At 39.9% G+C, this 22,471-nt stretch overlaps 2 protein-coding genes across 5 annotated transcripts in view; one reads left to right on the forward strand and one right to left on the reverse strand.

The window, feature by feature from the left end:
- The window catches only part of EEA1 (early endosome antigen 1), a 76,508-nt gene extending 58,402 nt beyond the window's left edge, over positions 1–18,106 (forward strand). For all 4 annotated transcript variants that reach the window (XM_037388118.1, XM_037388119.1, XM_037388120.1 and 1 more), the window contains 7 exons: positions 5,935–6,120; positions 6,575–6,706; positions 8,539–8,724; positions 9,006–9,244; positions 10,692–10,812; positions 11,156–11,254; positions 12,323–18,106. In XM_037388118.1, the coding sequence (XP_037244015.1) occupies positions 5,935–6,120; positions 6,575–6,706; positions 8,539–8,724; positions 9,006–9,244; positions 10,692–10,812; positions 11,156–11,254; positions 12,323–12,445 (1,086 nt within the window). In that variant the 3' untranslated portion in view covers positions 12,446–18,106. The remainder of the gene's footprint in view (positions 1–5,934; positions 6,121–6,574; positions 6,707–8,538; positions 8,725–9,005; positions 9,245–10,691; positions 10,813–11,155; positions 11,255–12,322) is intronic.
- PLEKHG7 (pleckstrin homology and RhoGEF domain containing G7) overlaps positions 13,719–22,471 on the reverse strand; it is a 36,008-nt gene continuing 27,255 nt past the window's right edge. Inside the window, exon 14 of the mRNA XM_037388382.1 lies at positions 13,719–21,885. Coding sequence (XP_037244279.1) covers positions 21,778–21,885 — 108 coding nt within the window. The 3' untranslated portion in view covers positions 13,719–21,777. The remainder of the gene's footprint in view (positions 21,886–22,471) is intronic.

A 22,471-nucleotide genomic window follows, 5' to 3' on the forward strand; every position in this document is an offset into this window, starting at 1 on the left:
TGAAACTAATCTAAAACCAAGGGTATTTGCCAGTTTACCTGAAATACCCTTGCATGTGTGCAGCAGCGAAGTGGAAGATGATTTATTTTTGTATGCTTTTAAGAATTAGTTTTTCATATTGCTTTTTCTTGTTATACATTGTAGCTTTCAACTAATTTAAACAGCATAGCTGATTAGGGTAAAGTCTGCCAGCGTGTGAGAAACTGCTGTCTTCTAGGTGATTTAACTAGGATTTTAGTTGTCAGTCTTGTCCCATGTTCTTGCCCATTCCACCTCTTCCTGGCTGGTTGTAGATGTTCAGAGATGTCAAACAAATAGAAACAGTAGGTTTAGGGACCTGTCTGGAATACAAGTGTCCAAACTTAGTCCTTGAAGTTTTTGCTGTGCCCAAGTGTAATTTATCTGATCTGATATTAGGGTGTAGTGTGTTCAAAGAGGTACTGCTGAGATTTGAGTCAGTCAGCAAAGGTGGGTTTTGTCCTTTTTTTTTCTGCCCTCCTCCTTCATGTCAGTGCTAAGCCAATGCTCCAGTTAGTCCCAGGACATACCGTGCTGGCAGAGACTGGCTGTCTACTGGCAAGATGTGTAGCTTTGGCACTTTTCACTTCAGATAAATCCCACTACAGCTTTGTCTGTGTCTGTCTGACACTGTTGTTCTAGGCTGTTCTGAAGTTTATGGAGAGGAATAGGCACTTTGGGAGGACAGATCATCTGATCTGTTTTAGATGTCAGCTTCTGTTTGCTTTGTATGTACAAAGGGAGGCTTTGGTGACTGCTTGGATTTCATCGCTCCCTTTCACCTCTCCCAGCGGAGGCCTTTCAGTCCCCTTTCCTATCGCTGAAATAGTTGTGGCCATTTCAGATAGGCCCATGTGCGCTGTGTTGCCCTAGCCAAACTCCAGGTTCAGGGTTATTTTAAGAAGATAAATGGCTCCTTTGCATATAGACCATTGGAGTTTTACTGATCTTACTCCTCCTCTGCAGCATTAGATTACCTGCCATGTTTCCCTGCAGATTACAGAAGCTTTACTTCCAGTGCAGCTTGGTTGAATCGCTATGTTAAATTGTGAAACACTTCAGCATGATTAACGAGCAATGGTGGTGTAAGCATGTAAACATATTCTTTCTTACTGTTATGTCCTGTAGCACATGTACCTCTGTGAGTTAATTTTCTGCAGTGCATTTAGATCAACATTTGGTAATGCAATGACCTGTAGAAGTATTTGATGTGCTCAGTAACTGGGTTTTTTTGGTATAGTTTTCATTTAAGTATCACTTGTTGCAAAAATAGCTCTGAATAAGTATTATTAAACCAGCTTGATAACCTCTAGTTCTGGCAAGTTTAAAATAGGACAGTAGGTGTCCCACATGCTTTTAAACCTGAATGGGGGAGGTAGCCAGAGAGAGAGAGAACATCTATGCAAAAAGGTAAAGTAAGGTGGTGGCAATGGGAAACCAAGATTATCAAGATAAGTGGTCAGGTACCTTGGTTTATTTCTCTGTGTCTGTGGACCCTAGAGAGCCTGAAGAAGACTGAGGTCCTCAGTACTGAAGTGATGTACCAACTTGGAGGCTGTTTGCTTGATTTTAAGAAGAATTTTTAAAAACATACTTGGGATTAGTGAGGTCTGCTTGCTACCACTTTTTTCTGTAAAATATGGAAGAGAGGAAAGGTGGGGAGCTGGTCTATAATCATGGTTATACTTCCTTATTGCAACGGTAACCTGAAGAAGCAGTGATGACTTGTCTTGGAAGACCATGAAGGAAAAAAAAAAAAAGTGCATTCAGAAGGCCTCAGCATGATAATGTTAGTCTTGAGAGCTGAATGTCAAAATGCCATCAAGTCAGAATAACTTCGTGGTAGAGTGTCACAGTCCAATTCAAAGTCAGTTGTCTGTATTATGTTTTTTGCCTTGGGTGAGTTACTCAATAAAAGTAGATCCTTTGAGCCAGAGCTATGGATTTTGGTTAAAGTTTGGAACCAAAGCTGATGGGGGTGGGCTGGGGTTCAGATTGCTCTGAATCTTATTGGTAGGCAGTAGTAGAAGATTTTAAAATTTGTATAGAAGGTGGGCTTCGGTGTCTTTCAGTGCAGGATTTTTAGGAGAGAGATGAATTCCATGCGCAGCTGTGCTGAGTCAGCACGGTTTGAAGCCCAGCACTGTGCAGGGCCGGGCCATACCCTGAGGTCCTAGCAATGCTAGGTGTTCTTGAGTTAAAAATACCACAAGGGGAAGAATACCCCAGTATTCTCACGTGGTGTAGCACCGTGCTGCTGGTGAGGCCGAGGTGTCAGGCGTGGGGATGGATGGTGGCAGGCTGTACAGCCTGTGAGTGGCATGAGCGGGGTGGTGGGTCTAGCTCCCGGGAAGGGGTGACGGGAGCCGGGCCGTGCGCACAGCTCCATCTGCTGGCCTCTGGTGGGAATGTCACTGCGGGGCTCGCCGGCGGGGGGGCGGCGGGCTCGGGGGGGTTTTGCAGCGGGGGATGCAGCAGCGCGCTGCTCGCGGGGTGCCAGCGGCACGCTGGGGCCTGCCCTCTGGTTCAGGAGCAGAAGGTCCCAGCCACGCAGCTGGAGCCAGATGCAAACTTTGAAGCTCTAAGGCTTGCAGAGGCGAAGTGGAAAGTGTTACAAAATCGGAAGTGAGTACGTAGTTACAATTTGCTGCAAATGTACTTTGGTTTGAAAATGCACTGTCTGTAACAGCAACCACACTCACACGTTTTTGCCTCTATGACAGAAAAAAGAAAATGAGTAGGGTTTGAGTGCTCGTAAAAGCTGTAGTTTTTAATAAAAAAGAATATATATAATAAAAGAAGAATGCCACTAAATATTTCTGTATGTATATACACAAATACAAATATGTTGTATGTGTATATACTTAATAATTTAATACCTTTTCTATACACACAAAATATGTTTTTGTGTGAAAATGTCATTTTTTTAGTATAGAAGAGTTACTAAATATGCAGAATTTTATTTTTGCATTGATTCTGAGTTAGTGCAAACATACTTGGTGTGAATCCTGCTCTCCTGAGCTCTGCCAAGTAGCCTTCAGTCTTGGCATTTGTAATCTTTGTAGTCAGTTTTGGTTTCCTCTGTGTTCTCAAAAGAATGTTTCTTTGCCTCCAATATTGGCATCGCTGTCAGTGTATCACCGGTGGATGTTCTGGGATGATATTCATGCTGCCAAACCTCAGGTCAGGGGCCCAAGTTGCCTACGGTCAGTCTAACCCTTCTTTTTAGGAAATGAAGAAAGATCAGGATAGTATCTGTGAATAATTTCATGTCTCTCCTTGTGAGCTGGCATCAGGGAGCCAGATTATAATGCTCATTTGTGCATCTCAGGTGGAATGAATCCAGGTCCTGCCACCCAGCTAGGACCAGTTCTGCTGTTGGCACTTTTATTTGCACTGCAACAGCCCAAGTTATAGTGAATCAGACTGTGATATCTTTTTATTTATTTTTTTAAACTCTGTACCAGCCACCCTACAAAAATAAGTACAAATTGGCATCTTTTGTTCTATACCTTTTCCTTGCATTCAGTTTTGTCTGTCATCCTAAAGAGCATCTCATGACTGAGGGTATCTTGTCAGGAGAACACCTGTCATATTCTGGGAGTAATGGCAAAACTGAATGGAAATTAAATAAGTGGCATCAGATGTCTTGAGAGGTGATTTTATGTTAAAGATGTGAGCTCCTCAGCTGTCCAAAAGAATCAGGCAGAATTACAGTCTCAGTGGAGACTGGGCCAGGAGCAAGGATAATAACTGGATTGTTTAACCATGTGCCAGAAGATTTCTGCCCATTTCCAAAAGATGCTGTGAGGGACTTTTGGCCAAAGCAGAAAGGCAGGCATAAATAGATAGAAGGTTGATACACAGTTAAGAATATATTGAATAGTTTTCCAGTTAAGGTAGATAGGTAGCATCATTATTAATCACAGCACAATTAAGAGGCACTTACATATGTAAGCTGTAGTATGCCAAATTGTATGTAAAATGCCAAATATCTTACATTACAAGTTACTGATTTATAGAAATGTTTGTGCATAATACGGTGCAGAGTAGGCTGAATACTGTCTCCCCTTACAAGAACATTTACGTTGTTTTAGCATAGGTATAGACACAATGAGAGAACCAGTCCAGTGGAGACACTTTAGGTGTGGGGGGCTTGAAAGACAAGTATCCCCTATGGGAGGCTTTTAATTTTGATGTCACTATCAATTAATCAAATTCCATCATTCTGTGCTAACAAACAGGATGTAACCACATTTCTACTACTGGAAACAAATTTGAGTAAAAGCTGTGGCTTCATTACGTTTCTTCCTAAACCTGTAGAGACTGTTGGGTTTTCCTGTGAGGATGTTATACGATGTTGCTACACTTCCCATCCTTTCTCATTGTTAGGAAAATGTGGTACTCCACTGCTCACAGTGGAGCAGAAAGAGATAATTTTGCTTTCAGAAAGACTCACCTTGCTGAAGGCTTGAAATTTTAAAAGCACTCCCTATTTTGCTTAAAAACATTTCTTACTTAATACGTTGTGAAGTGTTAAGTAGTAAACTCTAATAACTCAGAAAGCAAATTAAATAATTTGTCTTCAAATTAATTTTAAAAGCCAGTGTGTGGTTTTTAAGAGCCACTGGGATTCTTGAAGTGCTATTGAATTAGCAGTGTTCCATCACTGATGGTTCAAACTCAGTCTGACTATAGGCAAAATAGTTTAGACATTACAAAGGAGGGTTAGGAGGTATCAGAAATCAACTTGTGTTTAAATCAGCACAGGAGTGGCTAAAACATATGGATAATTAAGTGAAGTCAAAGTTGCGCTTATTCCTTTTAAAATCACTAACCTTCAACAAGAGGTTTGATTAGGATTTAAATAAGAGCTTCAAAAATATTTTAGTTTATTTTGAAAGAATTGAAATTCTTACTGGTTCACTGAAGGTAGGAAGCTTATTACTGATACTAAATCTCCTCATCTCACGTTCTGTATTGTAGCATCAAAGTTTTCCATAAAATACCAGTATTTTGGAGGAGTGGAGGATGAGTTTGGTAATTTCTTTCTCATTGGTTCTTTGTCAAGGAACATGCTTCTAAGTCGAGCTAGTCCTTACCTAAGCCAAAGGCTTAAAAAAAAAATAACCTCCAGAATACTAACTTAAGAAGAACCCTGAAGTTTGACTTTGTTGTGAGCAAATAGAATGAGTCTTGGGTGCAAGTATTAGGTGGTTTCTTGGTTTTTTGCAACCTGTTGTAGAAAGATAAACGCAAGGATTTTTTCTTAGTAATGGGGAGAGTTAGAGGCAAATTAAAATACAATCTGTAGTAGATTTTGAATGGAAGTTTAAATTTTGTCTTTAGAATGCTGGTGCAGCTGAGACAGTAAAATGTTTGTCCTGATATCAGCATTTTCAATTTGTACATTTGACTTTAGGTTTTTCAAAAATTTTACAATTATTATAGCACTAGCTTAATTTAGTCATTGGTAAAAATAGCATTGAATGAGTTTTGAAATTTTCACAGTATAGCTTCACTGCCTTTTAAGTAACAGCTGTCTAGAGTTATAGACCAGTTGATTTGCCCAGAGAATAAAATCAGTTTCTGTGAACAAATTCAGATTCATTCTCTTTTAATCAGTCACCTTTTATTCTTTGTCCTTCTGTGTGTTTTCACCTTTTCTCTGTGGAAGGATGCAAGCTGGAATATGTATAGTAAGGTAATGCTGCTGGAAATGGTACTGGGGCAGTTTCTTTTTACTTAGGGTAACTTGTAACGTAGAATTTTCTTTAACTATGCTTTATTAACATTTGAAACTAAATGTTGCACACTAGATAATGGTTTTACCATGTGGAAAATGTTTTAAGTGACTGTTGAGTATCTGAAGCTCTTACACTGACAGATAATTTGCAGAACTCTCTTTGTAATTAGTCCACAGAAGAAAAACTTGCTCTAGCTCAAGAAGAACTAGTTTCCAGTAGAAATCGAATCGCTAGCAATAATCAGCAGATTCAGGAATTGAAGAAAGCAAAGTCTGCACTGGAGCAGGATGCATCAAAGAAGGAGCAGCAGCTGGGTGAGAAGACCAAAATGTTACAGGATCTTCAGAATGACAGGGTAAATGCCTCTGTCTTGAAATCACACAGACACATCCACCCCATTCAGGCACCCTTTATTAATTTCTGTTACGTCTCTAAACAGCAAGGGGGTGTCGAGGGCATAGCTCACTGTTGTGTAGTGCACAGCAATGGCAGTTTTACTGAACCTCTGGTGCAAAGACTTTTAACATACAGTTGAAGTGAATTTGGTTCGCAGTAGGCTGTTAGTTTGTTCTAAGTGACTAGGCAGGTGGAAAAACGTTGTACTTTTAAATCTAAAACTACAAACATGCTGCTATTTGTTTGCACTACGAACTGTGAATAGAGAAATGTGGCAGTTGTTTCCCTTAATTACAAAGCTTCCAAGTAGGTTTTGGGCCCTGTATATTTTTTGTTTCTTTAGTGTTTTTTTTTTATTTATTTTGTGAATTTGAAATAAGTAATATTTCTAGCACTTTTTATTTCTCTTTAAGATTTTGAAAGAAAAAGATTTGGCTAATGAAAAATGTAAAACAACAGAGCTCCAGGAAATAAGGAGTAGACTTGAAAAAGAAAGTGCCAAGCTGGGTGAAGAGCTTAGAGCCTGCAAACAAGAATTTGAGAAGGTATATTGAGACATATTGAGTCTTCCTGTGGTTGGTTATCTGGTAAGAAATATGTGCCTGCTCAGTAGATACTATATGGAATGGATTTTCAAAGATGGTTGCTGTAAATATCACTATTACAGGTAAGGGGACCAAAGCCCAGCTTTCATTGAAGTTCCTGAGCAATGCTGACTTGATTAGTGATAACCTTGGAGCGCCAGTGCCCAGTGTTCTTGGCCAGGTAGAGCACATAACTTGTCTTAGCTTCAGGATGAGTTGTATGTCACAGCTTTTCTTCTGCTTCACTGTAGAATCACTATGCATACTCTTGCTTGACTATTCTGAAGTGCAGAAAGGATGTCCAAGTGTGTCATGAATGTGAAGTTTCCCAGATATTCTAGGCACATCTGGTACTTCTCAAGGATGTGTGGTAGGGTTGAAACTCCCTTGATACGCTGTGGTTTGTTAAAATGTCCTAAAAAGTCACAGTTGGGGAAGAAACAATGTCAGGAGCCTCATAAAAGACCCTCTTCCAAAATCAAAACAATCAAATGAGCTCTCTAAAGGGTAAAAGTTTAGAGACTTTAATTAAATAAATTTTAGTCTTCAGTAAAACAAACTATTTCTTGCCACATTCTATGTATTTCATTTTTTAGTCTCTGTAGAAACAAACACTCCTGTAGTTTTGAGTTTTCCATATTATGCTATTAGTAGTTGTGTTTACATCTGTTAGGCACACAGGGTTTAAGTTGCTGCACAAGTATAAATGAAGGTGCAGTCCCTATACGTTAATAAAAATAAAGTAACATGATATCTTATGAGTTTCAGATGTTCTTTTGTTCTCCAGTGTTTAAAAAATGGTCTCTTATTTTTAGATAGAGGTTTGTAGTTTGTTTCTGTCGAGCAGTCTATGCCCAATACTTTCTTGGATTTTGGGGAAAGGTTATTATAATTCTCATAATTCCTAAAATCTCTATTCAAAAGAGGAAGATTTATAAAGAGGTATGTAAAATATGTGCACACCAATGGCAGCTTAAAATGCATTTCTCAATCTCCCTACAAGCAATCAGACTAAACCAGAAATTGTGTCCTAAAGATTTATATCCTGTTTCCCATCTCCTACCAAGGAATGGATATCTGTGCATTTATAGGGCATCCCCCTGTCCTCAGGATATGTTCTTTCACTGTCTTTGGTTTGATTTTAATTTGTGACATGAATTTTGCTCTATGGAAAACTGTCAACCCCTGTTAGTCTGTTAGTACCTTCATGCTTGGCTATGTCATTTTAAGGAAAATTATTCCTATAAATTTAACTATTCTACCTCAGGATTTTTTTTGTGTTTTATTACAGAAGAACAAGTAAAACATATTTAAAACTAAATGTGTAGTCCTACTTGCTTTAAATGTACGGTAATTATTTATACTTTTAAGACTAATAGAAACTAGCTTTCTTCCATCAGTGTTTCATTTTTACATTGTCATTATGATGCTTTTAACCTCATTATTGCAACCAGAGAACAAGGTGAAGTAAATTTTAGAACAGACTCTAAAAAATGACAAAGAATGTATGTTTTCAAAGAACTGTAGAAAATAACCCAGCAGAGCTTCCACTACTTGAGTAGGAAACATACATTAAATTTACTTTAAAAATTGAACGTTGTTCATAATATAAGTTTAAAATATTTGATCATGAAAATCACTGATACTTTGTGCTATAAAATCATCCTTTCTTCCAGTGATAAAACTAAAAATTATTGCTGTCCTCTCCTTGGGAAGAATTACAGTAGTTGTGAATTTAAATCATTTATACTTTCAGTGTCATTACTTTAACTTTGAGCTCTGTATCCTAACAGGATGTGGCAAATCTCAAGGATGCAAACCAGCTATTGATTCAACAGAAATTAGAACTGCAGGGCAAAATAGATAATATGAATTCAGCTCTGGAACAGGAGAAGACGACCCATCAAGCTGTCAAAGATCAGCTGAAAAAGAGAGAAGAGGAGCTGAAGAAAGAATATGCTGAAATTGAAGCTAAACTGGTTAGTATGTTAGAGTATGAGTCTGTTGTTGTATGAACGTGCCTTTGGACTCTTCGAGGGACAGAGAGGAAGCAGAGACCTGACGTCAGTATTACGTTAATTTTTAAATGACAAGGTTGGAAATCTTCAAAGCATTTAATAGGGTAGGAAAATTCAATGAGATAACAGCCCTTTTCTAGTAGTTTGTTTATTAAAAGTAGTGATTCTAGTATGGTAAGATAAATAAATATAAGGAAAGAATACTTTGAAGGTTGTTTTTCATTGTTCCATCGTTTTCTTAGCACACAGAGAAAAAAGAGAAAGAAGAAGAAAACCAGAAACATGAGGAAAAGGAGACCAAGCTTACCATGCAGGTCACAGCCCTGAATGAAAACCTGGCTACCATGAAGAAAGAGTGGCAAAGCAGTCAGAGGCGAGTGAGTGAGCTGGAGAAACAGACGGACGATTTACGTGGGGACATTGCTGTCTTGGAAGCAACAGTGCAGAATAATCAGGATGAGAGAAGAGCATTGCTGGAGAGGTAAGCTGTGGTCATGACCATGTGGAAGTGTACTCTGGGAAATGGATAGCCTCACAGTGAAAACTTGTTTCAGTTGGTTCTCTATGCATACTTTATTTAAATCTATGTTTATTCCTAGTGCCTGGGCTGTGGGTGCAGTTTCCAGAGAGCAGTTTTCTGTTGTCCCTGCCAAAGCATAGCAAAGGGTTGTTGGAAACAAGCTGTGCTCTTTGAGGGCTTTGACAGGGTGACTTTTTTAGAAAATCAGTCAGGTTTATCAGGACCTTACTTGTCACGAAAGCCACAGCTCTGTGCTTATGCTCGAAGATTTATGCCCATCTGTAAAGAGCCTTCCAAATCCACTAGGCTCCTCTGAACTTTGAGGTATGTAGGTTGTGGCTTCTCATCTGATCTGTTGTATGAATTTTGCAAGGCCCGTCAGAGAGAGCTTCTCTTACCTGAGTTAACTATCCTTCTCCATCACACTGAGGCTCTACTGCCTTGACTTAGTCAGAGTAGATGCACTAGTCATCCAGAAGCCTGGAAGAGACTCTTCAGTGCCTCCATAACAGAATTTGCTTAGGGACTTCTAGGTATGCCCACTGCTCAATGTTACGAGATTGAATGTGTAATTGGATTAGATAGGCTAAGGTTCACACAGGAGGCATTTTCTTCCTCCTGAAAAATTACAGTCGTCTTTTCTCCAGTTCTGCTATTGTCTGTACAGTATATTTAAATCTTAGGTAAGCAGAGTGCCTTTCCTTCAGGCAGCAGGAGTTACCTGAAAGCAGCGATTACAAGGGTAGAAGAAACACCTGTGGGACAGGAAACTGTCTTCATCCTTACTTCCTGACATGTTTGGTGAAGGCAGTGGAAAACTTTTTTCGATACTGTCAAGCTTGCTGAGTTGTTTTCTTGAGCAGTAGACCTTGGAAAAGGATGGGATCAATTCAAGTGAGATCCTCTTTCTTCAGCAGTCCCTTGCCATACTGTGCTGAACTCATCCAGTAGCTGTTTACAACTTGACAGAAAAACACCCTTTGAGATTTGGCTTTCAATAGTTAACTGAATTTCAGCTGACGGTAGGTGTCCTTGCTGAAGAGAAAGGTTTCTTTTCTGCTCCTTTGTCTGACCTGATCTGCTGCAGCTGGTTTGTGAGAGTGTCCTCTTGCCCGGGGGTACTTATCGGGGCTTGCCGTTGATGTACTGCATTCAGTACTGTCCCTGGTTTTGGGAGTAACTCCAGGTATTAATAAGCCACAGATACTTGGGAGCAATGCCGGATAACCTTAAACTGATTGTTACATCAAAACATTTTTCCAGTCAAGGCATCCAAGAACTTTTCACAGCAAGGATATCTTTGGCTGGATTTTATGAGAGTAACTTCTCAGACATGACAGCCTGCCCAAAGGAGGCAGTGTACATTGCCTTGTATGCTTTGAGCTCACTATTTAATATTTTTCCTCAGGTGTATAAAAAGTGAGGGAGAAATTGAAAAGCTTCAAGCCAAACTTGTAGAAATGAAGAAAAAGCTGGACAACACTACTGCTGCAATGCAGGAACTTGGCCGAGAAAACCAGTCATTACAGGTATAATTTGATTTGAAGCAATTAAAGCTGTTGATTCTTTGTGTGGGAACTTAGGAGAAATTCAAGTTTGTGTCAGACTGGTGGTGGGTTACCTTTCCAGAATGATTAAGATGGTATGCTTGTGGTGTACAAGGGCTGTATTGCTGTCTGGAGTTCTTAAATCTGCTTAGAGTTTTGAAATTTGGAAGATTTTTCTCTCTGAACAAATACAAGCTCTCATTATCATCACAGAATTGGTGCTTTTATACTGCACTAGGTAGTGTGTGCAGTGAAAATGGAGGAAATTAGTAGGAATTGGACATGCATTTTAAAAAACTCTGCTTTTTTAATATCTTCAATATAGATCAAACACACCCAAGCTCTCAACAGGAAGTGGGCAGAAGACAATGAGGTGCAGAATTGTATGGCTTGTGGAAAAGGCTTTTCAGTGACAGTGAGAAGGGTAGGTGTGTTTTACTGTGTGTCTGTGGGGATTTTCTTTTTCTGTTGTATTCAAACTCTTAGATGGGATACAAACTTCAGAAAATGGTCTTAATAGTGCCATGATACTCAGGACATGTCAGAATACATTTATTGCTTGCAGTGCCTTAAATGTTCAAAACAAAGTTTGTGGCACTTACTTTATTCACAATGCTTTTGCCATTTTAACAGCATCGGTTTATAAACAGTGTTAAAATAGCTCAATTCCCCAAGCAAGCAAGAAAAATTACACTGTTGTAAGGGTATTTACAGTAAACTTATTTATAACCGGCCTGAACTGGATTTACAGGTTTAAAAGGAATGCAAAAATGTTGAAATTAGATATTTGTGAAAATACGAGGCATCAACATGATCTGGTGCTTTGTGACTATATATTTCTAAACACTAACTAGACATGGAACAGAAGAAACAACTGGATGTGTTTTAGGTCTGTAGTCAGACCTTCTTTGTAAAAATAGGTGTCTTCAGCTAAGATGTTAGCATCCCTCAATTGGCAGGGTCTGCCCTTCATCCAGATTTCACACCACCATCCCTCCAACAAGTGACTTGGCAATGAAACAGATGAGGAATATTCGGGAGGTTCATTTTGCAGTGCTTCCTGACTTGGTATTAGGTGGCTCTCCCTGTCCTGCATTGTTTCAGTGATGTTCTTTGGGTAGTTGCACAAAGGCTGCTGGATGCTTTGATCAAGGATACTTCTCAATGTGAAAGCAGGTTACATGTAAGTTACATGTAAGTTACATGTAAGAACATGTTTCATGTGACCAGAACAAGTTCAAGAGGAGGATGAACTTCAACCACTTAATTTCTGAAACTGGTATAGTTTCCCAACTCAGTGAAGTGCATCTGAGTATTTTGCTCCTATACTTTTTAGAAACAATTTAGTCCCATGGCCTTCTGTGTGCTCTGTAACTACTATTTATAATTTCAAATAACTTCTGAAACATGGGAGTTGACATGATAGTGATCTCTATTAGTTATCGATGCCTTGTCATTGATGTTCAGCATGTACGTTTCTTCTCTTTCACAGCATCACTGTAGACAGTGTGGAAATATCTTTTGTGCCGAGTGCTCAGCAAAGAATGCCTTAACTCCTTCTTCTAAGAAGCCTGTCCGAGTTTGTGATACTTGCTTTAATGACTTGCAAGGATAACTGGCCATCATGAGTGACAAAGAAATGCTACACTAAAATTTGTAATTTCTGTTGATGCACTTCATTCAGCACTCAGACTACTATTCTGTTGGACGATGATTGTAACACTTGGCAAAATTTAGTATATTTTAAAATGTTTATTGATACCAAGTAAAAACTATTGTATTTTTTGTGAGACATGGGCTCAGATCATCCATAGCTTATTGCCATTTATCCTGGAAAGAGCTTCTATGTCTAGATTAGAAATACCCAGTTATTTGTAAATAAAATTTAAACAGAGGAGTAACAATGTATTTTTTTATCTTTTATTTTTTTGTTCAAGAGAAACAGCGTTTATGTGATATTGCAGTTTATTCGTTTCCTTCAAAGAAAAAGGAAGATGCAGAAACTTGTGAGGATTTTATGTATCAAATATTGCTGTAAAAGCATAACTAATTGTTGCATTTGATTGCATATCTGATGTTCTTTATAACCCCTTGTGATTCTGTTTTCCTTCTATCTCTCTGGTTCTTGGACTTTTCTCTCTGAAGTTTGAACTCCACAGTGAGGGTAATGGCTGGACTCAACTCCAACTCAGCTCTGTTTGCCCACTTAGAACTTGTAGTATCAGCACCCAAGTCCTTATACAAATACAGCGCTTGGATACTGGAACTTCTTTACACATACTGTATTCCGTAGTTTGTGTGTGTGTGTCTGAGAGAGAGAGTGTGTGAACAGATGATGAGACGAAGTTTAGCTGGCATTGTAGGAATATTACGTGATGCATTGCACTATTCCATCTTGTATTGATTGATTTAACTTTTTCATATTTAGTTGATGGATTTTAATATCCAGGAACCTTCATATGTGGGTTTTAAGAAGCAAATCTATACTGGTAGTAGCCTGTAGTGCATCTCTCCCTCTGCCCATACCCTGGAAGTCCTGAGAGATCGTTGTGGTTCTAAGGGACATTCAGACCTTCCATGCTAGGTACCCCACTAAGAAAAAGTCTCTTTTGAGACTTCTGCAGTTTATCTGACCGTTTCTTCTGGCCTTTCCCTCAGCTTTTGGTGGAAGAAGCCAAACTGTTACACCTAACAAAGCTCAGTTTTCCATTGCTCCATCGGATCCCCATTAAATGTTATGTTAGTTACATGATTTAGTCTGCTCACCTGCCACTGGCTTAGTTATAAGCCAAAGAACTCATTTAAATAAGAGGCCAATATATATGTCTTTAGATCTTTGTTTCTATTTTTTTTTCTGTTGCAACAGAGGTTTCTTTTAGATTTCATGTGGGCTCCAAACTTCTTTTTTTTTTTTTTTTTTTTTACACCTGTTCATTCTTTCCTGCCTATCTGTAACTTTTCTTCCCTTTGTATCTGGTGTTTCGGAGAACTGTTAAGGTTGTTTCTTCTGAGCACGGGTTATGCCTTCCAATAGTTAGGGACTCCTTGTCTTAAAAACCCTAATAAATTCCCCACACCCCAAGCCATTCTGTGTCTTAAATTCTGTCAGCTGTTGAGAGAAAAGGACTGTGTGCTGAATTCCTCTACTTGCCCAAGTTAAAGAATGAAATTCTGTCACAATGATGGAAGCTTAGCAGGTCATTTGCTTTTATCTCTTGACAGTTCTATATGTGAATGAAGAAGAGTTTCTTTTATGAAAAATGTGTACTCCTGATTGACTCTCAAGTGAAAGAAATTCTTAAATCCCTCTACTGCAGAAGTAGTGATCTGTATGTTTCATATCCCTTCTTAGCTTACCTGTCTAGTTCTACATTTGCAGCCTTGAGGAGTCTTCCTCAAGGAGTTTTCTTAAGATTAAATTCTTATTTCCCAAAAGCCAGCTTAATTATGTAACTGGTTCTCCTCACTGTAAAAGGGTTTGGGATACAGCCGTGGTTTATATGAAATGCTGACCTGCTGTTCTGGTGCGAACTTGTGAGTTGCTTGCTCAAAAGAAACAATTGCTGCAAAGCTTCCATATAAACAGAGCCTCTGGACTCGCTGTTTCTCCTTGTCAGTGTAACTGTTGACCAGGAGTCTTTTGAGTAGAAAAATGCGAATGGAATCTCTGCCTCTGGAAATGCTGTTTTTCTGCTTACTTATTGAGAGAATCTGAAGAGTTTGCTTTTGAGCCTTTCTTTGACTGACACATGACTTGAGAAATGTGGGAAGAGTAGAGGTGTGACAGTTGTGCTCCAGCCTAGATGCACTCTGCACTGTGTGTACCGCATGAAGCCTCGTGCTGCTCTCGGGGGAAGGACAACCACATGGAGCAGAAGGGATTTTGAGAGGGGAGAGAGAAACTTCCCATGACTAAATGGATGAGGCAGAGGAAATGGAAATTTTTCAGTGTGAGTTAGGAAAAGGATTAGAAGATTCACCTGTGTTCAGGCATTTTGCTTTTGAATGGGAATATGTGGAAGCTGAGGAGAGAGGTCTGTAGGAAAGGTGAAGTGTTAGAAGCTCTAGTACGGTTGTTCTTAATTCAGCCTTTGGGGCTGCCTGTGTGTGAAGACAAGTAGAGTGACCTCACTCAGCTGGCTGCTGAATCCATGTGGTTGCCTGACCACAGATCAGAGCTTGGTCTGGTGCTCCTCAGTTTCAGGGGCAAAACCAGCTTGGTTTCTGAAGGCTGCTTTTTGCTGAGTAGTTTATATGACCAATTTTTTGAGGGGATGGAAATGCTTTTTAAATACACGTTTGTAGAAAGAAGCATTGTTAAAATCCAGAGGAACGTTGGCGGGGTAGAAGCTTTCATGCTTGAGCTTTGAGTCTGCAGCAATAGGTCAGGATTTCTACAGCTTTTCACTAGAGTAAATCTAAGGCACCACTGCTAAATCTCACACTTCTTTTGTGCTTATGATTCTTAGTGCTAGTCTGTATTTGTTCACAAGCTGGTGGTGTACTAGACCCTATAATGCTCTTGGTCTTACTGCCAGGTTGAAAGTTGTGCTCAAGCTCAGTAAAATGACCTATGGGATACGTAAGAAGGGAAACTGGAAGGTGAAAAGCTTTGTATTTATAAATCTGCTTGCAGAGTTTGACTGTTTTGATGGGCATGGTTCAGTAGGAGTGTGGGGGTTTTTTTTGCACTGCTTTAAAATACAAATAGGAAAACCTAGTAAAAAGCCTGTAACTTTCACCATTCTGAGTTAAAGCATTCCAGACAAAATAGTGAAATGCACTGATTTTTCAGACCACAAACACGGGAACAGAGGGGAAAAAAATAAAATAAAATGGCAGAAGAGACTAGAGCCTTGGAACCAGAGGATGCAAAGTGATGTGTTTTAACAGCCTCTAGCAAGAACCAGATTGCTGTGATTCACTGAGGTGAGGCCATTATAGAGGAAGAGGTGGAAATGATGGTAAAACCGGTGCTGGAACCCATAGATGCGTGGGATCCTCAAGCTGTCTTTGACTACTAGGCATTAGCATGGCGTCAGGAGCAGGACAGTGAAGTGTGAGCTTTGGTTGTGAAACTGTCCCCTCTGCAGGATACTCCATCCATGTTCAGAATTGCTGGGGGGGCAGAATATGAGACTGGCTGAGACAAGCTACAGAGGCAATCAGAAAAGTGTAGGGGATAGTCTTATTAAGGATGGGAAGAGCTTCTTTAACTTCCTGGAGACTTCTCCTCTCTTCCCAGTCAAAGAGCCACAGTCCCATGTATTGTTGCCTCCAAAATGCCAAATTCACCGTGTCAGCAATACATACTTCATACTTTGGTTCTGCAGCCCTTCTGGAGGCAGGTAGTGTTGTAAAGGTCGGTGGCAGGCATTTGTCTTTAGCTGGCTGTACTTCCCTGTTACTTATTTCTACTCCCCGTGTATTCCTCCAGTAATCATCCCCTTTCTGCAAAGGTTGAACAAAGAGGATAAAATTAATGAGTCACAGTAGGAAAAGTTGCTGTCTGCAGTTGAAGACGCAAAAGGAATTTTCTGCTGCAGTTTCCAGCAGAGGCAGGAGGTTTAGAGGGATCTCGTTTTTCAGCCGGCTTCGCTCTCTGGCACAAGACTCTGAGGCTGTAGGTTACAGTGCGAGTTTTTTTCCTCTGTTTTTTGCAAGGTGTCAAGTAACCAAATTCCCATGGAGTGTGGAGCACTAGGTACACAAGAACAATGAATGGCTACTTTTGTTGGTTTTGGGTTGATTAGGATTATTTGTGAATCCTCACTGGAAAAGCTTTTTGAGTGAAGCCAGAAGAGATTTGGGAGGAGAAGCATGAAGTAGTGTAACCTTGCTGCGTTTTTATTACATAAGCAAGAACAGTTGAGCATCTAATGCTAGATAAGAGAAGTGATATTCCTAAAGAAAGGACCTGGAAAACTCAAGTGCATTTCTGGATTGTTAAATATCAATTAAATGCAAAGAAGGAACAAGTGCTTGTTGCATACTTAAAAAGTTTATGACTGAGTGGCAGACAGAAAACTGCAGGAGCTTAAGTTTGAACAGACTGTAAACTATGCCAAGAAGATTGATATCATGGTTTGAGTATGTTGAAACTGATAAATTACTCTTCCAAGTACTACCCCTCCCACTCTCATATTCTTGGAGGACTAGGAAACAACACTGTCATTTGCACTACGCACTTTTTGCTGTCTAACTGAATATAATCTACAGTAAGTGGAATGGCATAATTTGCATTGCATGTGTTAGCTGTAATCGATGGACTTATCTTCAGCTGGACAATGGTTTATCTTCAGCTGGACTTTTCACTGTATTACATTTGCCCCCTTGCTATGTAAGGAGAATTGCACTCATAATTCCTTTGTACCAAAAATGCGATCATCATCTGAGAGCACACATAAAAACAAAAAACATGTAGTCACGCACAGGTCATCTTTGTAGAGATTTGTTTTAAGATTATAAAATGAGAAAACGTGAATTTTATGTATTTTCAAGGGTCTTGACAGTTGTCCAATTCTTATTTTTTGAAGTCTTGATGTCAGTATCCCTTCTAGGATAAGTTTAAAATTATTGTCCAACCACAGCCTCTCCAAAAGCACTGAATGGTGTACTTTTCAAGAACAGCAATATTCAGATAGTAAAGTCCCACCACAAAAACTCAATTTGGGGTGTGGGGTTTTTTTGTTTTGTTTTACGGGGCACTGAATAAAGAGGTTTGCATCTCTAGAGAGAACATTAGATGCCGTTTAAGATCACAGTAATGAAGAGGATAGGTACTAGTTAATGTAATAAACTCTGCCTAATGTAATAAACGCTGCCTTTTGTCTGTAGCTTACCACATTCTATGCACTCACTGTGCAGCGGATACAGGAGTATCTGCTCATTGGAAGATTACTGAAGCCCTGCTAACCCTTTTGGATCAACATTACTATGAAAGTAGAAGCCTGGTAGGCATGTTTTCCAATTTTTCCTCCCCCTATGATCTAAACTAAAACCAAATTGATCTTTATTTCCTGCCTTTTTTGGGTAAAGAGGGATGGGAAAGAGTGTTCATCATTGTATGTCAACAGGCCAGTGCTGGCAGGTCCAGGCTCCTGCTGTTGGCTTTATGACAAAGTACTCCCCTGTATCACGCTAAAGCTTGATTCCTGGCACAGAAGGGATGTTTGAAAATGTCTCGCTGGGTTAGCAAATACCAGAACTTTTTATAGCAATGTGTCCAAAATGCTGCTTGTATAGGATTTGTCACTTTTGTAAGAAAAGGAAAAAAGTCACAAAAAAAAAATATCTGAAAATCCCACCATTTGATGCCGTTACATAAGATTTCATTTAAACTACCTCTCAGTGTGAAATGCAAACATTAGTTCAGTTTAATAAGGTTTACTCACTGTCACGATATGTAAAAATTAGTGAATGCCAAAACTGCTAAAGTTTATCACCAAAAAGGAAAAAAATTCAGTAGTTTGGTTTTTTTTTTTAATGTGTTTGAAAGTATCCAATAGTTTCAAGTTATGGTAAACTCTTGCAAACTCTAGCTGCTGGACAGGAAATAAATAATAACCACAAGCTTTCATAATTATGGTCTGCTGGGTAAAAACAATTTTGTATGCAGCTTTGTTGTTTGGCTGTGGATAGCCTCATTCACCATTAATTTAGTCGTCTTGTTTTTTTCTTCAGTACTTGTGATTTGAACTTGATGAATGGTATTCTGTAATGGATGTGTGCCACAAATTACATTGTCTCGTTTGCCTCTTTTCTGAATTTTGATGATCAGTTTATTATTGCAGATGTGAATACTGCTCATACAGCTTAATTTCTGTATAATTGTATAAAATTTAAATGGAAAAAGTTTTAAGTTCCTACACAATATTTAGAGGTAATGTATTATAATAGACTTATGTTGCAGTTTTACTTACAGAGTACTGTACTTCTTTTAAACTGGATCATACCATCTTGGTAGGTTTAGATAGTTTGGGGTTTTTTTTGGTTTTGTTTTTTTTGGGTTTTTTTTTTTTTTTTTTGCATGAGTGTGTTTTGGTTTTGTTTCTTTTTAATTGAAGTTCGATTCTTTTAAGTTCTATTTTCAGTGTTTGTATTTACTACTTGTGATCATGTAGTTGTGCCTTACATTGTGAAAGAATTTAGTCCAGTGTGCACTGTAATTCCTAAACTCTGCAATTTGGAAGGCGGCTGTGGATTTGGATGAGAAGATGACACCATGCTTCGACCGGTTCTGTATTAACTATGAAATATTATTGAAGTGTCATTTTTGTTTTCTAACCTGTTAAAGGAATGATTACTGACAATAAAAAAAATAAAGTAGCCCTTTCTAACAGACCAGTTCTGTCGTTGAAAACTACCTTGCCCCATTTCACACAGCAAAGCTACTTTGAAATGGGGGATATATCATTCTACAACTGAACTGTTGGGAAGCCACCTCTCTAAGAACAAGCTCCGGTTTCTTAGTCTTGTGGGGAGCTGCAAGAAAAGCTTTCACATTTCTGAGGTGGCAGTGATAATGACTGTTTCAAATCTGTTTTTTCACAGGTTAAATTCAGAGTAGTTTCTCCATTCCCAATACCTGCACAAGGCTGCTGCGTCTCCTGCATTCAATTAAAATCCTTCCATCACTGGCAGTGTTCAGGCAACAAATTCGGTGTAGTTGGACAGTCGGCATAACTGGAAGACTTGGAAGTAGCACTTGTTTTATTTGTTAGGCTAATGAAGGACTCGCTCGTGAGACAGAAACCTCTTTCAGGGTTGAACTGAGTTGTAGAGAGAAACCGGGTGGTGAATGTGTGTGAGATCAGTTGGGTGACAAAGCCACCGCTGACTTGTGGGAGCATTCATAAAAAGCTACGTTTAGCCATTGCAGCCGATCTTCCTAGGGGCTCAGTGTAGACCGTGGAGAAAGATGGAGAGGTCTGTCTGAAAGGCACTTCAAGCTGGGAAGTTAATTTCTGCTTCATATGCTTTCTGAGATGCCTTTCTCTCCAGACCACAGAAGAGCCTGTTGAGCTAATGTCTCACCAACGAATCTGTGTGTGAATAGTTCCTTCCCCTGGGGTGTCCTCCTTGTTGGCCCCCAGGAAATACTGAATCTCTGGGACTACTTAGTTGTCTGGTGAATGGAACAAGCCTGGCTTAAGGTCGTTTTGGCAAAAAACATAGAGAGGAGTGAAACACCCCTTCCCTTCCACCAGCATGCAAAGCACAGAGCTTAGTCTTTCAGGTGTGACTTCTCTGGGCTTGAAATGTCTTTCTGTCCTACCAGCATTGGCTCCAAGAGCCTGGGGCTGGGGGTACTGAGCACAGCTGTGTATGCCAAGTTGTGGCTCAGTGTTCGCGGCTTGCTTGAGGCCCTGGAGCAGATCTCCTGTCTCCACTCTGTTCTGCTTTCCTGCCTTACACGTGCACCACGTGGCATGGAGCCTGAGTGGCTGCTCCGTTCCCAGGAAGCTGTGACAAAAGCTTGCTCACCCCAGGCACAGGGGACAGAGCAGGAATGCGTACCGCAGCAGTCTAGACTGCATCTGGAGGGTGCTCAACCATGTAAGTACATATATATATACACAGCCTCCAGACCATAGCTTGTACGTACAGGTGAACCAGCTCAAGTAGATAAAATGTACCGCCACATCTTCATGGGTGGAGCTGGGGAGGAGCTGGGTTAAGGGCAACACTTGAACTCATGACTAATTTGATTGTGGAACAGAGGCGAATGCTGGCTTCCCTGTGAAGAATGTGACCGGTTGCAATGGCACTCATACATTCGTCAGCATATCCCTCATCTGTGTGACTTCTGTGCAGTTCCCCCTGAAGTAATTTCTGATACTGAGCGGTTATTCCAAAGGCTAATTTTTCTGCTGAGGGAGACTTGCTGACTGGGGACAGAAGGTGAGAGAAGTGGCACAGTCGCTTGAGGGAAGTTTCCCTGCCTCTGTTGACTGTGGCTTAATCTCAAGGGATGAGCCAAGGCTAATCTGGTGAGAGCACCCTCCCGCTGTGGTAGTAACCTGCATGGATATTGTGGCAAGCAATTTCAGAGTGTTCTACTTGTCCAGTACCTCAAAAAGAGGGAAAAATAAAGTGATTAACAGGGGCACATTTCTGCTATGTGGGCCACAGGTCTGGGATAGCAGTGAAGTACTGAATGGTTTAATGCAAAAGGAGCACTGAAGTCTGTGGAGCAAACTTGCACTCTAAAGGCTGTAATGCGTGCAAAGAATGCATAATGACAGATCTGCTGTTAATAAGGTGGTGAAAAACCTCAGGTAAAAAAAAAATCGCAATAAAGCAGGGCATCATTGCACATTTGTTCTTTCTTTTTATATATTCTGTAGCATCTGTAGTTTAACTGAATGTTAGATGTAATTACGACCTTTTCCAAAGAAACTGACATTATCTCATTTTAGAAACTAAAGGAGAGCCAACACAATACATGCTTTTACTGATCTGCCTCCACAAGCTCAATATTAATGCCAAAAAAAAATCTTGCGATATTATAGTTTAGTAAGTAAGGAGGTATAACTGTCAGGAGCTATGGCTACACAATTTTAATTTAATGACATTTATTAGTGCAGTTTGGATGGTCTTGGAATAACCCTTCTAGACTTCTCTGGTGAATGAATTCTCCTCACCAACACAGGTTTTTTCCCTCGTCCCACTTTCTAGGAAATGACAAGCCGTATTAAAACTTCCTGGGATGGCAAGAGCCTTCTCCTAGCTGAAGCAAAGGAGCGTCTTAAGAGTGATAGATATGTTGCATGGCTCCTTTCCCCCTTCCGGTTTATTCCTACATCCTGTGGTCAGAACTCCTTGACAGAGTCTAGTCAAGTCAGAAATCTGTTAGCTTCAGAAACTTAAGGCATGCTGGAAGCAATAACTGTGTTATCACCACAACAGTCTTCCATTGGCTCTGTTCGTGCTGTGCTGACGTTATTAAATTTCAGAGGATTCAGCTGGGAAGCAGAAAGTAGTGCTTTTCTTGGTTTCATGTTGCGTGGTGTAATTGGAGATTGCCGTTTCTATCTTTGACATCCATTTTTTCTGTAACAGGAAAAAATAATTTGTAAACCAAGACAATCTTAATAAAGTTCCAGTAATTCTGATGCATAACCACCCAGAGTTTTTGTGTTTTATTTAGCCTTTCTTCAGGCTCATGCTCATAATTCCTGAAGTGAACATGAATTATGCCAGAACTGAGACTCCAAGTTTGTCAGGCCACTACATGCCGCTGGAGTCTGTGTCTGGGGTCAGGGATTTCCAGCGAGGGTTTCCTTTTTGGTTGGAAGGTAGGATTTTAACGCTCTGTTTGCTTGTAATGGTAATGTTTGCTGCAGGCTGTTTCACCGTTTTTGTGTAATATAGTTTAATGCTGTCCCTTCAGTTTGGGCTACCTGTTCTTCTGAATAAAGACAGCCCCAGTGCTATAAGCATCACAAGTTCTGTCCCCCTCCGAGATGTGTCAAGTGCTGCCATATGAATTTCAGTTTCTAGCATCGTGCTGACAGCATTCGGCTCTATATCTGCTGTCATCCAGGTACGATGGCAGGGGGTGATGACTGGAGAGATGGATTTAAAACACGTAACTTCCTTCTCTCTGTGCTAGTCCAGATGGTCTGGGTCGCAGAAG

The sequence above is a fragment of the Falco rusticolus genome, chromosome 5 (genome assembly GCF_015220075.1).
Source record: "Falco rusticolus isolate bFalRus1 chromosome 5, bFalRus1.pri, whole genome shotgun sequence".
Taxonomy (NCBI): domain Eukaryota; kingdom Metazoa; phylum Chordata; class Aves; order Falconiformes; family Falconidae; genus Falco; species Falco rusticolus.